Source organism: Nicotiana sylvestris, chromosome 4 (genome assembly GCF_000393655.2).
Source record: "Nicotiana sylvestris chromosome 4, ASM39365v2, whole genome shotgun sequence".
Lineage (NCBI taxonomy): Eukaryota > Viridiplantae > Streptophyta > Magnoliopsida > Solanales > Solanaceae > Nicotiana > Nicotiana sylvestris.
The window spans coordinates 7412206-7427562 of NC_091060.1; the positions used below are offsets into that span (position 1 = coordinate 7412206).

Here is a 15357-nt window from a genome sequence, read left to right on the forward strand (position 1 = left end):
AAGAAGAGGATAAAGAAGAGTAATTAATGGAATCGGCGATGGAGTAAGGAGTGGAGGATGAAGGTTTGACCTGATGAACAAAGTTTGTAAGCCATAAGGCAGGTTTAGATGGCCTTACAGATTTCCTCAAGGGAGTTGTAGGAGTAGGAGGCAAATCCTGGTGTTATGGTGCTGAGGGCAAGATTGTAGGAGGAGCAGACAATACAAGGGAAAATGTTGGAGCAGGAGAAGGAACAGGAGAGGTAGATGGAGATGAGTGAACTGGAGATGAGATAAGAAAAGAGGTAGATGGAGATGACAGAGATGGAGACAAGGGATGATCAGAAAAAGTTGAAGAAAGATCAAGAGATGGAATTGAGAGTGGTAAGGAATCCATAGAAGCAGGAAAGGAATCATCACAAGTAGAAGTTGGAACACTGGTAGGAAATGTAGGTGTTAAGCCTAAAGATAGAGTATGCAGAAAAGTGGATTTAGGATATCTAAAGGGAAACACTGTCTCCCTGAAGGAAACAACCCTACTGACAAAGAAAGTTTCAGTGGAGATATTGTATAATCTGTAACCCTTTTGAGAAGTTGAATAACCTATAAAGATAATAGGCATGGCTCTTTGAGAAAACTTGTAGTATTATGTAAGGTGGTTGCATAACAAAGACATCCAAAAACTCTAATGATGTCAAGTATAGGAGGATGTCCATGAAAAACCTCATATGGAGACTTCCCGAATAGGACTGAGGATGGTAATATGTTAATAAGAAAGGCTGCAGTTATGTCACGACCCAAATCTACCATGTCGTGATGACGCCTATCGTGGTACTAGGCAAGCCGACATACTAACAAAACCAATCAATATATTCATTATTAAGATAAAATCAAAGCTATTTAATAATAAACCTCCATAAAGTGATTAAATCAAAACAACAGTGCGGAAAGAAAGCCCGACATCGGGGTGTCACTAGTCATGAGCATCTATAAAGGACTGTCCGATAGCACTAAGACATATACAGACTGGAGAACAACTAATAACGGTCTATAGGGAGACAAGAGGGAGAAAAGCAGGGTTGCGATCGCCATGAAGCTACCTTACTAACTCCAATAGATCTGTGACGGATGAAAACAACACTCACTAGCATGTGCAGCAATCCCAGGATCTACACACAAGGTGCAGGGAGTAATGGGAGTACCCCAACTCAGTAAGTAATAAAAGTAAATAAAAACTGAGTAGTAGTAACGAACAGTAAAACATATACATTTCATATCATGAAATCTCAGTAGAACACAACAGGCTTTTAAATCAGTATATGAATCAAATCATATCGTTTAAGAATCCAGTTTTCGGCAAAACTCATTTGAAGATGTGTAAAAATCATTTAAAACATCTTTCAACAGTTTCCAAATAGGGTGATGAAACAGTAAGTAAAAATGATGAAAACATAGTCGACCCCTCGGGCAAAACTCACTCGTATACAGCCCCTCGGGCAACATAAATCATAAATAGCTCCTCGGGCAATCATCATTGTCACTCATATACAGCCCCTCGGGCATACCTCACAATCACTCATAAATAGCCCCTCGGGCACAACATGAATCAAGAACAGCCCCTCGGGCAAATATCATATCACTCTCTCAGGGTACCCGCGCTCACTGGGGGTGTACAGACTCCGAAAGGGCTCCTACAGCCCAAACGCTATAACAAGTAACCTCGTGGCATAAATCAATCAAGCCCTAGGCCTTATAACAAGCCATCTCGTGGCATAATCAATCAGGCCCTCGGCATCACAAAATCATGAATTAGTAACAACATGTTGCGGCGTGCAGCCCGATCCCATAAATATCCTCACAAGAACAGGCCCTCGTCCTCACTCAGTCATAACCTCTCAAGCCACTCGGGCTATCAGTAAAAACAAGGCGCTCAGCTCAAAATAACATTTTTATATGCATCAAAACGGGTAATAAAGACTGAGTTTATGAAATTAGTAACACAACATGACTGAGTATAGATCTTAAATCAAAAACAGTGAGAGGATAATCAGAAAAGACCTCTAAGGTCCAAACAGCTTTGGCACAAGGTCCAAATATGGCATTCAACCCAAGTTATAGAAATTCTTTCTAAATCACATAAGTATCATATAGTTTCAGTTAAATACGCAACTTTATAGTTGCTATGGGACGGACCAAGTCACAATTCTCAATGGTGCACACCCACACGCTCGTCACCTAGCATGTGTGTCACCTCAAAACAGTAAAACAATGTGAAATCTAGGGTTTCATACCTTCAGGACTAGATTTACAATCATTACTTACCTCAAACCGGTCAAATTCCTACTCTGCGATGCTCTTGCCCTTCGACTCGGCTCCAATCGCTCCGAATCGATTCACAACCATAACAATACAATCAATATATGCTAATGGAATGAATTCCACAAGGAAAATTGTCAAATTAGGCACAAATCCCGAAATCCTCTCAAACCCGCCCCCGGTCTCACGTCTCGAAATCCGACAAAAATTACAAAACTTGAAATCCCAATCACTCACGAGTCCATACATATGAAATTTATCAAAATCCGACCTTATTTGGTCACTCAAATCCTCAAAAATTTAGTCTCCAATTTTAAGCCCTAATTTACCAAATTTCTAGCTCAACTTCTCAATTAGATGATGAATAAAATCATAGATTCATGAAATTTAAACCCTTATAGGTTAGAATCACTTAACCCAACATTGTTCCTTCAAATCCCTTGAAATATCGCCTCTCCCCCAAGTTCCTCAAGCCCAAAATCGAAAAATGGAGAACAAAACCTCGAGTTGGGGTTTTCTGCTCAGCAAACCGCACATGCGGTCACATTTCCGCTTCTACAGCACGCAGCTGCGAAATTTCCCTCGCAGGTGCGGAACTCACTTACTGCACCATATCCGCATTTGCGGCCCCTAAATCGTACCTGCGACCTCGTACATGCGGCCAATCCTTCGCATTTGTGGTCTAGCCCTGGCCTTCCATTTTCGCATCTGCGGTCTTCCTAGCGCACTTGCGGTTCCCACTCCACAGGTGCTGAAACATCAGAAGCAGCAGCTTCAGCTGCATTATTCCTCATACAAACTCTCTGTTAACCATCCAAAATTACCCCGAAGCCCTCGGTACCTCAACCAATATTACCAACAAGTCATATATAAATATACGAACGTAGTCAAACCTTTGGAACACTCAAAACAACATCAAAACACCAAATCACCCTCGGATTCAAGCTTAAGAACTTCTAAATTTTCATATTTCACAAACGGTGCTGAAACCTATCATACCTCGTCCAAATGACCTGGAATTTTGCATACACATCACAATTGACACCACAAACCTATTCCAACTTCTGAAATTCTATTCTGACCCCAATATCAAAATTTTCACTATCCACCGAGAAATGCCAAATTTTTAATTTCGCCAATTAAAGCCTAATTCTACCACGAACCTCCAAATCACATTTCGGATGCGCTCCCAAGTCCAAAATCACCTAACAGAGCTAACCAAATTATAAAAATCCCAATCTGAGATCGAATACTAAAAAGTCAAAACTTTCAAATTTAAAGCTTCAAGCTGGGAATCATTTTTCCATATCTATTTCGATCAAAATCGACAATTTATATAAGTCATAATACATCATACGGGACTGACTAGTCATGCCCGAAAACTGGTGAGTAAAGTGTAAATGTTCAAAACGACCGGTTGAGTCGTTACAAGTTAGTACATATTCCCCCCAGAATTTTAATGGTACATGAGCCTGAAACCTAAGGGTCTAGCCATTTCAAGTAAATGTATGTGTTTCCTTTATGTCACTCCATTTTCCTGTGGAGTGTGCACACAAGAACTTTGATGTAAAATTCCAATTAATGAGAAAAGAGTTGAACACTGAGAATTGAAGAATTCAAGACCATTATCTGATCTTATGATCTTAATTGTGGCAGAAAACTGATTTTTGACAAGAGTGAGGAATGATTTTATTAGAAGGAAGACAACACTTTTCATTCTCATCAAGCAGATCCAAGTCATCCTAGAGTAATCATCTACAATAGTAAGGAAATACTTGTATCCATTGTAAGTACATTGTCTATATGGACCCCATATATCCATGTGTACAGGTTCAAAAGGAAATATACTCTTCTTTGTACTAGTAGGAAAAGAAAATCTAGTTTGCCTTGCTAAAGTACAATTCAGAGTGTCTTTATTCAACAAGTGATTTTCAATAAAGGAATTTTTTGTGATACTGCTACTAGAGCATGACCAAGTCTTTGTTGCCAAATGGAAGAATGTGAGCATGACTTTTATGAGACATTAGATGACTCTGGGACTGGAGTAGTAGAGGCTGGAATTGTTGAAGGTATAAAAGAGTTGAAAGAGGGAGCTTAAGGTGTTTCGGGTACTTTAACAAGTGGTGGTATCTTGGCAGGTTGAAGTATGTAAAGTCCATTCTTCTCCTTATCAATCCCCCTCACTCTGCCATTGTAAAGGTCCTGAAAAATACAGAATTTAGGAAAGAATAATGCACAATACTTTAGTTCTTTAGTTAGCTTTGAAACAGATAACAGATTGTATTTGAAGTTAGGAACATAAATAACATTATACAGTTCTAGGTCATTAGAAAAGGTTAATGATCATGTATGTGTTACTGAGGTAGTGTTACCATTTAGCAGATGTACTTTACTAGAGTTAGAAGCAACAGAGTGAAATTCAGTTAAGAGGTCCAAGCTAGAAACCATATGATTCGAGGCTCCAGTATCTATGACCCAAGAGTTAGTTTCAGAACCTACAGAGAAGCATGCATTAAGGAGATAAACCATATCTGCCATGTTTACCCTTGCATTTGTTGTTGTTGGTTCCTTGTCAATTAACTTCAACAGTTGGTGATACTGTTCTAGAGTGAAAAATGGCATACTGATGGGCCCTGATGAGCTGCCTACTAAGCTGGTTCCTTCAGATTCCCCAACACAGCTCACATTGTTTGCTGTAAGTCCCCTGCTTCCTCCTGAATTTCCCTTGTCAAAAGTTCTCCTTTTGTTGAATTTTTTGTCGGGTGGATAACCTACCAACTTATAGCAATTCTCTTTCGTGTGACCCTTCATAAGACAGTAATCAAACTGCAATACACTATTTTCATTGTTCTTTCTGAATCTATTACTCTGGATGGAAGCCAAGGCTATAAGGTCATTCAAATCAAGTTATTGCAAGGATGGAGCTACATGTGATATCATGTTTGATTGCACTCTTTGGCTTTCATCCTGCATGATCATATTGTATGCCTGATTGAGAGTGGGAATAGGGACACTCAACAACACTTGACTCCTTGCTTGTGCATATGTTTCGTTTAAGCCCATTAGAAATTGTACCAGTCTTTGTTGTTCCTTGTTCTCTGCATATTCCTTATGCTTTGTGCATTCACATGGCAATGGTACCACTACCATCGACCAATACTCATCCCATGCACATATCAACTTTGAGTAATATTCTGACACTGATAAACTCCCTTGGCTAGTGGTACAAATTTCTCTGAGCAATTGACAAAATCTAGTGAGATTTTTCTTATCAAATATTTCCTTCAGGTATGTCCAAGCACTATAGGCATTGGTTGAGTACATTATACTATTTGCTAGTTCTTTAGACACTTAATTAGTTATCTAGGACAACATAAAAGCATTACATCTCTCTTATTCATGTTCCAAATCACCATTATATTGTTCTTTCCGACATTTTCAATCTATGAACCCTATCTTATTTTTGGCTAATAAAGCTACTCGCATAGAATTATTCCAAGTGGTATAGTTTTCTATTTCCGTTAGTTGTTGAGGGATTAGAACACTACCTGGACTGTCGGAGGGATGTAAGTATAGAGGATGTCTTGGGTGTATGTCCGTGAACTTTTCTCCGTCATCCTTCCCGATTTCCAAAGTTGTGTTCGTCATCGACGAGGCTTGGAATCAGTGAATCGAAGGTAGAATCAAGGTCGATCTTCAAGGAAAACCTTGCACTTTGCTGGAATTTGCGAATTATGAGATCAATCGCAAATCCTAGGTGAATTGCCCAAAATTCTGACGAACTCTCTTGATCTCTCACTTCTCCGACAAAATTGAGTGAGTATATCAATACTAATCTTAGATTCCTCAAAGAATCTGCTCGAAAACCGACATGGATCTATAGCTCTGATACCAAATTGAAAGGGAGAAGAGAGTTGCTCTTCAAGCTAAGAATGAGAGAAAACGAGAGAAGAAAGTTCTAGAAATTTTGACTCTATTATTTCATCTATCTTTACATGTGTGTAACCCTTTACATATATATCCCTTTTCTAACTTCTTCCAGCAATACATTTAACTATCTATTAGTGCTAAACTAATACTAACCAATTATGTACAACTATCATTGCTTATGTACAACATTATACTGCAAATGTTGATTTCGACAATTATATGTATAACATAAAATGAAAATAAAAAACACTACTAAAAATCTTCTACATAATCTTTTACTTTTTCAGCTTCTTGGTAAAGTAAAAAATATGGAAGGGAAAAGGCTGGGAGCTGCTGCTCATGATTGCAACTCTCAGTTTCCGTTCTCGATTGGTTTATATTCCATAGAAGCTAAGCGGAAATTTATGCATCAACCTTCAAAATTATTGTAATTTGTCTGCAAGTGTAATTCCTTGTAATTTGTCAAAACAAACACTTTTTTGCAACCAGAGAATGTGGTACGATGAATGCGATTCCCCCGCTTTTAACCAAATATTTCGAATTTGAGTTCATAAAATTCAAAATTATTGAGTTCAATCAGCCCAACGATACTCTTAACATGGTATGATATTGACCGCTTTGGGCTAAGCTCGTATGGTTTTACTCAAAAGGTCTCACATCATTAAAAGATTCTTACACCTTATATTTAGGCTCCCATTCTTTTTAGATATCAATGTCGGACTTTATTCGCACAGTCAACAATTTCCTACTCGAACTAAGTTCCACGTAGCCAGTTACCACGATCTACGGGTCTCCCCTTCGTACCAAGTTGCATGCAACCCAGTACCACGATCCACGGGTCAATTTTCGAGATTCATTGTGTCATCCATATTGCTACAGTATTATGGTAACTGAAGCCCGCAACGATCTTCTTCTTGTATGCACGCTGCCCCGCACATTACTTTGCCATTTCCATATTGGTCTAGTTGAACCGAAGCTATGGTATCAGTTGGTGGGCTCAATCAGCCCAATGATACTTTTAACCTTGTGTGATATTGTCCGTTTTATACTAGTACGGAACGCTTTTCCCTTAAATGAATCATATACAACACGCATCTGAATTAGTAATGTCAATACATTCTAAATACTGGAGTATATGTTTATATCAAAGACACTTTTAGCAAAAATTCAAAAATTGAATCTGAAAACTCAAATTTTGAAAAATTTCAACAAACACCATTAGTGTTCGTCATTGAATGCAACCACAGACTCTTAGGATAGCCAAGAAGATTCCATAATCAGCTGCTCCCTCCAGCAGACGTCCAAGGACTCGTCAAGATACCAATTGCAAGTAGGACCTTTTCTAAGTTAATTTGACAAAGAAATGTGTATATGAATTTTAAAGATAAGAGGAATTATTTTGTCCCCAGACAAAGACTATCTAGTTTGTACACATGATGTTTTTGTCCAAGAAAACTTTGTCAAAATCCACTCTACTTTATCACCTCATTATACCCTTATCCAAATTTTGTGCCTTTCACCTTGAGCTCCAGCACAGACTCACTTCTGCAGTCACCATCAAGTTTATATGGCAACATTTTCCTTTTTGGTTTATTAATATTTAAAAATAATTTAACTTAAGTTTTTCTGGGAAATTTTATAATCACAGAACTATTGTAAAATTGAAGGGTACTTAGCGTAACTGGTAAAATTGTTGTCCTGTGATTAGGAGGTCAAGGGTTAGAACCGTGAAAATAGCCTCTTGCAAAAATGTACAGTAAGATTGTGTACAACAGACCCTTGTGATCCAACCCTTCTCCGAACCTAATGCGTAGGAGTTTCACGCACCGGACTGCCTTTTTTTTAGAACTATTGTAAAATGTTTAAAATACAAGTTTCAAAAATCTTATAATCACATAGTTAATGTTATGACATATTTATTACTATAAATATCAAAAGTTCACTTTTCTAAATCCCGCACCTATTAAAACTTTGCCACAGAAATTGGGATGGATACATAGACCTTATTCTTACCTTGTGCTGATTTTGGACTCAAGATTGTATTAAAAAATAATTTTTAAAAGTTAATGTTGTATTTGAACATGCATTATACTTTTTAAAAAACTAAAATTTTAGGAGTGAAAAAAAAATTAACATTTGGACTCAACCACAACACAACAACAAATTAACCAAGTGGCCCGCAGTGAAATCGCATATATGGACCGGAGAGTAGTGAGCACGCCGACTTTATCCCCATTTTGTGTGGATTTTGGATTCAAGATTCAATAATGATATATTTCAATATCAATCACAAAGGAACAGTTTGCAAAGAAAATGCATGCCACTTAAACACACAGACAACAGAGTGAAAACTGCACTAATCTCACATAAAAATAACAACTTAACAAGGATTAGAGATCTCCCTACTGTAAATCTTGAAACAGCCACTAAACAAGTACAACCCCCCACCCACACACACCCCACCCCACCCCACCCCACCCCACCCTCTTCCAAACTACATGCACAACTACAACAACTACACACAACTCATTTACCAATGATACAGGAGAATTAACAACACTAATTTACCTAAAAAGTCAAATAACTCCTTCAATTTTTCAGCTACCCTCAACACCATTTTGTGCTTGTTGTTGTGGCTTAATTTTCCTAGGTCTACCTCTTGGCCTTCCTGTCTTTGAAACAAGAGGTGGTGGTGCAATAGAAGCTGCTGTTGGCTTTGGTTTTTTAGGAATAGGTGGTGCATTTGGATCTTTTCTTGGTCTTCCTCTGCCACGTTTAGGTGGAACATCTGGACCAGGTTTAATGTAATTGTTTTTGAGGAAAATCAACTCACCATTTTGCTTCATTTTGTCTAAATAGAAAGTGAGTAACTTTGAGTGACCTTGATCTAAGTTTCCATATTTGGATTCAATGTACTTTGACATTGATGACTTGTTTGAGCCTCCTTCTTGATTTAAGGCTTCAAGGGCTTCATAAATCATCTGATAATCCAAATTAAATAAAAATTAAATAATTGAGTTTTAAAGATTTTTTCTTTTAAAAAGAAAAAATAAAGTTTAGATCTGTAAAAAAAAAAAAAGTATGGTTGGCCATCATGTGCTAAAGTAGGAACTATTGAAGCACCAAAAAGGAAAAAGGTGCTAGACCAAAGTAACTTATGTCTACTCTTTAAACTACTATACTATTTATTTTTTTACTTTTTTTTGGGTCTGGTGATTAATTTGTAGAACAACAGTTTCAATACTATCAAGCAGAAAAATAACAATTTGAAAATCTGAAATTTAGAGAAAAAAATTAAACTTCCCATAATTAGTGGCTTTATAAAAGCTAGTAAAAATTTGCAAATTTTCAATCACAATGAGGGTGACATAAAAAGAATTAATTTTCCAAGTGGTTTGAAGTCTTGAATTTTTTATTTTTTTTTGTAACTAAGAAAAACCCATCAGAAATATGTGCAGAGAGATAAAAATTTGAGAAAAGATAGAAAAATAGAGGATGATTTGAACTAAAAGTGGTGCAAAAAAGTGAAATGAGGGTTAAAAAGAACTCTTTTAAAAGATCCAAGCATCTCCTCTTTTTTTTGCTAATAAGTATTTATAAAGCTTGAACTTTTCGACTATAACTAAGAAAACCCATCTGAAATACGTAAAAAAGAATCAAGGTTTGAGAACAGAAAGAAATTTAGAGGATAATTTGAACCAAAAATGGTGCAAAAAAGGGAAATGAAAGTTAAAGAACACTCTTTTTTCTTTTTTTCTTTTTCGGAAATAAAAAAAATACAAGTACTTCCAAAGCTTGAATTTTTCATTAATAACTAAGAAAACCCACCTGGAATATGGGGGAAAGAATCAAAATTTGAGAAAAGATAGAAACTTGGAGGATAATTTGAACTCCAAATGGTGCAAAAAAGCGAAATGAAAGTTAAAGAACACTCTTTTTTTTTTAAGAAAAAAAAAACAAGTACTTCCAAAGCTTGAATCTTTCTACTAAACTAAGAAAACCCATCTGAAATAAGTGAAAAAAACAGATCAAATTTTGAGAAAAAAAAATAGAGCAGTAGAGGATGATCTTGAGCTCAAAAGGTAAAAGAAGCAAAAGAATGAAAAAAGGAGGGTGAGAAGGGCAGAAAGGGAATTTGAAGTAAATGTTTTACCTCAGGATATTCAGGGTGTGATGATGGAGTCTTGTTGAACATTTCAGTCTCCATTGAAACTTGCAGAGACACTGTGGGTGTGTGAGAGAAGAAAAAGAAGAGAAGAGAAGCTTTGAGAAGTACACAAAAAGAGGGAGGGCAGAGTCAGCCTCAAAAGCACAGTAATTTTTTTTTTAAAGTACTCATCAGTTCTGAGTCGTCTGACTCATCAAACCTCAGGTTGGGTTAGTTTGGACTTGGAGTCAAAGAAAATAACAGCAAGAAAAGTAAGTACGGGTGTGGATGAATCAATAGTTTTTGTTTAGATTTTATATTTTTGTTTAAATTTTTTTTATAATGGCTATTACTATTTCGAGTTCTTATTTTATTTTATTGTTATTCCTATTTGTTGCAATTATTTTTTTCTAGTCGTTCTCTAGCCGAGGGTCTATCGAAAATAATAGACTCACTACTTTTCCAGGTATAGGAATAAAGCTGCATACATTTTACCTTCCCCAAATATCATTTGTGAGAAACTATTGGATTTATTGTTGTTGTCGTATTAAAAAAATTATAAAATATATATAAATTTTTAGTTACGAATTTACTAACTAAACAAGCAATGGGTTCGATGATAATTTCGAAACCCATGAGTTTTAACAAACTTCATATTAGGTTAGTTGGGACTTGGGAGTCAAGACAATAACGCAGCTAAATCTTAAAAGTACCTTTTGGGGAGGCTAGTATATTTACGCAAATCTTATTCTTATGTTAAAAAAATAAAAAGATTGTTTCCAAAAAATTATTGGCTCAAGAGAAAAAATAGAAACAAGAAAATATCATTAATTAGGAGTCAAGAAAAAGGTTGAAATTTCTCGGGGCAAAGAAAGAGTTTACAAATAAGTAAAATTAGTTCTTGACTTTAGTAAAGCAGTCTTTATACAATACTAATATATATATTCCATCACATAGTAATTTATATATTATTATTATTTGCTGACTATACATAACAAACTAATAGCAACAATAACAACCTCAGTATAATTTTACGAGTAAGGCTTAGGGAGAATAGTATTCTCGAAGACCTTACTCCTAACTTTGAGGATAGAGAGGTTGTTTTCGATAGCCCCCGACTCAAAGAAAGAAAAAGAAAGCAATAGAAACAAGCAATACCGACAACAAGATAGGAAGAAAACAAGCAGTAAGAATAACATGATAATATGAAAACAAGCAGTAACAATAACAAGATAATAAGAGAACAAGCAGTATCAACAGCAATATAAGAAAACATGTAGTAATCAAGACTATCAATACCTAATACAAGGCTGACTACCACTACTACCGGTACGGGAAAGATATATACTCGACTACCAACTAACATTCTACCCTAATCCTGAACTTCCATATCTTCCTATCAAGTGTCATGTTCTCAGTGAGCTGAAACAACACCAAGTCCTACCTATTTACCTCTCCCTAGTACTTCTTTAGCCTACCTATGCCCCTCTTCCGACCACCCAAAGCCAACCTCTCACACCTCCTCATCGAGCATCTATGTTTCTCTTCTTCACATGCCCAAACCACCCAAGCCTTGTTTCTCGCATCTTGTCCTCCACCGAGGCTACTCCTACCCTGTCTCGAATATCTTCATTTCTAATTTTATCCATCCTGGTATGTCCACACATTCATCTCAACATCCTCATTTTCGCTACTTTTGGCTTATGGACATGAGAGTTTTTGACTAGCCAACACTCAACTTCATACAACATGGTAGGTCTGACAACCACTCTCTAAAACTTATCCTTAAGTTTAGGTGGCACATTCTTATCACATAAAATACCATATGCAAGTCTCCATTTCATCTATCCCGCTCAAATACGATGAGTGACATCATCGTCAATCTCTTAATTTCCTTGGATAATAGACCAAGGTACTTGAAACTAGCTCTCTTATGGATGACTTGTGTATCAAGCCTCACGTCTACGTTCGCACCCTCAGTTTTGTCACTGAATCTGCACTCCAATTGCTCAGTCTTGGTCCTACTCAACTTGAAACCTTTAGACTCCAAGGTTTGTCTCCAAACCTCCAATATCGCATTAACTATGCCTCGCGTCTCGTCAATCAGAACAATATTATCCACAAATAACATAAACCATGACACATTCCCTTGAATGTGGCACGCCAGTGTGTCCAACGCCAATGCAATTAAGAATGGGCTAAGAGCCGACCCCTGGTGAGACCCCATCATAACTGGAAAGTGGTATGAATCCCCCACTCCCTCCCCCGCGATCCTCACTGGTATTTTGGCTCCATCATACATGTCGTTAATTACCCTAGTGTTAGTTTATATGAGTCCACCGAACTGTAGAGTACCTGGTCCTCTATGAGATAATGTTGAGAATGCTAATAAAACTGAAAGTAAAGAAGGCAAGGGATTTTTATGTGGAAAAATCCCACATAAGGGGATAAAAAAATCACGACCTACACTTGTAGGCTTTTAACTTCCCTAACTTGCAACTATTACAAGCGACTGTGCAATGACCCTATTACAAAGACTTCAACTAACTTGTGATGCTCTTTCCATAAGCCACTTTATAACTCTCCTAGTTATAAAGGCTTTAAACTTATGACTAATCCTAGTCACAACATAAACTCGGAAGTTTACGAATTTTTGGTTTTTCCTATGACAAAGCTTCTAAGAAAGCAAAATAGGAAATACAATGAAGAACAGATAACAAGATTATATCTCAACTACGGATATACATAAGCTCATTGTGAAACTGATCCTTAGTGGAGTTGTCTTCTTGTTCTTGACACACCAGTAACTTCAATGCTGGATGAACACTGTTATACTTGAGAAAATATCACTGAATGCACAAAAGATGTTGTGCCTTGCACCAAGTTATTGTGTCACAAAAGACATCACAATAGATAGTGATGTCAATTCTTGGTACACGCTTCTTCCCAATGAGAAGTGACTGTTGCGCTGTCTACACAGTCACTTCTGTATAGTTGCGTTCCAGCTGTATAGTTGACTTGTAATTCTGCCAGAGAATACTAAGGGACCAGGTCCCAGTTGTGTTCCTCTTTTGTAATAGTTGCGAGATAGTCACTTTCTGCTGTTACGTTCTAGCTGTACAGTTGACTTGTACTTATGTCAAAGAACCCTAAGGGACCATGTCCCTATTGTGTTCCTCTTTATAATAATTGCGGACAGTCACTGACTTGTACTTCTGTCGGAGAACCTTAAGGGACCAGATCACCAGGTCCCTGTTGTGTTCCTCCTTATGGTTGTTCATTCATTTGTTGGAGACCAGACTGGACATTATTCATTTGAAATGTATACCGCGTGGTCAGGTTCTCTATCTGGTTCTTCAATAAGTTTGTTAGATCATCAAAACATAAGAAGCATAAGGCAAAGACATTGAAAACCCATCAATTTCCCCCTTTTTGACGATGACAAACTGAGGCATTGATAGTATTTGTTTAGAACGGAAATAGCCAAATAGGTCAGAATTTCCAAAAACATTTTGCTTTTGATTTCCCCTTAATTAGATCCCTCATATTGGAATAAGCAACAAGTTTCTATACAAGTTCTACACAAGTTCCCTAACCCTTTCTACACAATTCCCCTGTCTCCTTGACCTTTTTCTACATAATTCCCCATGTCTCCCTGACCTTTTCCCCCCTTTTGGCATCATTAAAAAGAAACACAGGCAAGCAATCAGCATAAAGAAGTCTAACACAGCCAACTCATGCCACATATGTGCACACAGCATGACAGAAAAGAGAAACCAGAGGAAAACAACATGTACATGCGAAAAAGAGAAGATGTGTCATTAATATTAACAATGTACTGAGCAAAATAAGAGCAGTAGTGGTGAAATCCAGCATGCCTATCACAAAAACAAGGCAAACAAAAGAGAAACAACAGCCACAAAACATTAGAGCCAGAAATTAGTTGGTCACTAAGAGAATCCTAGGGGACACTAAGAGAGGGAAACTTGGAAGAGGAGGCAGTAATAGTTTTGAGAACCAGGTCCAGTCGAGCATTTGCAGATAGTTGTTCTTCAAGTAATTGTGCCCGAAGTTTATCATTTTCCTTTATCAGTCGGGCAACTTCTTCATTAATAGAATCAGGTCTTTTAACTGCTTAACTGAGCTAAGTTTCCAGTATGGCATTTTGAGCCCTCAACCTTCTGATCTCTTCAGAAGCTACATTTTGAGCGTTGATCAGCTGAGAAATGGTCGAGATGCTTCCACCAACTCTTTCTACACGTTCACATTCTTCTAAAGTGGTCTTAGAGAATGTTTGCTTGCGTGTGCCCACTCTGGGATTTCCCAAGGGGACCTTGTAGAATCTGAACACCTGAGTGAGGAGAAAGCCATATGGTAGCCCATGATTCTCACCTTTAAAGTTTGCCACCTTTTGCATATGATATATCATGATTGCTGGCAGATTGATTGGGATAAACTCATCAAGCACTTCCATTAAGACCATATCCGATTTTGTAGCAATAGACCGCCTCTTAGAATGAGTTAAGAGTACTTTATTGACCAGTTCAAAGAGAAGTTGATACTCAGGAAGCAATACCTTCTTATGCACTTGTTCCCCCTGCTAAATAGCATGCTCTTTCATGATGGCTCTCCTGAAGTTTACACCACATACACCCTTGACCTAGGACATCCCTTCACATGGAATTTTGAGAACCTTTCCCAATGCTGAAGCGTCGAGTACAATGTCTACTCCATTTACTAGCGCACAAATGTGATCCCTCTCAACAGTGAAGAGAGATGCGTAAAAAGATTGTCAATCTCCAGAATTTGTCTCATACCAGCCATCTCCGAAATTGCTGGGCCAAATGTACGACCCCACAAGACTTTCTGTTCTGCTGCCAAAGACCATTATCATTGGGAATGGTCCTCAGAGCACCAGGTTCTTTAACAGTTTCCCTTTTTTATTTGCTAGACCCTTCAACAGACTTTCCTTTCCAACTTACTAA

The 15357-nt window shown here is 37.4% G+C and overlaps 2 protein-coding genes across 2 annotated transcripts; both read right to left on the reverse strand.

The window, feature by feature from the left end:
• Positions 1 to 4389: 4389 nt before the first annotated feature.
• Positions 4390 to 5619, reverse strand: LOC104236787 (uncharacterized). Its single transcript, XM_070172487.1, has 3 exons — positions 5248 to 5619; positions 4684 to 5163; positions 4390 to 4497 (listed from the first exon to the last, which is right to left on the reverse strand). Exons 1-3 carry the CDS (start codon positions 5617 to 5619, stop codon positions 4390 to 4392), a joined length of 960 nt encoding a protein of 319 aa, XP_070028588.1.
• Positions 5620 to 8709: 3090 nt separating this feature from the next.
• Positions 8710 to 10552, reverse strand: LOC104236786 (HMG-Y-related protein A-like). The gene is made up of 2 exons (XM_009790794.2): positions 10379 to 10552; positions 8710 to 9206 (listed from the first exon to the last, which is right to left on the reverse strand). Exons 1-2 carry the CDS (start codon positions 10430 to 10432, stop codon positions 8823 to 8825), a joined length of 438 nt encoding a protein of 145 aa, XP_009789096.1. The 5' UTR covers positions 10433 to 10552; the 3' UTR covers positions 8710 to 8822.
• Between the last annotated feature and the right edge of the window lie 4805 nt (positions 10553 to 15357).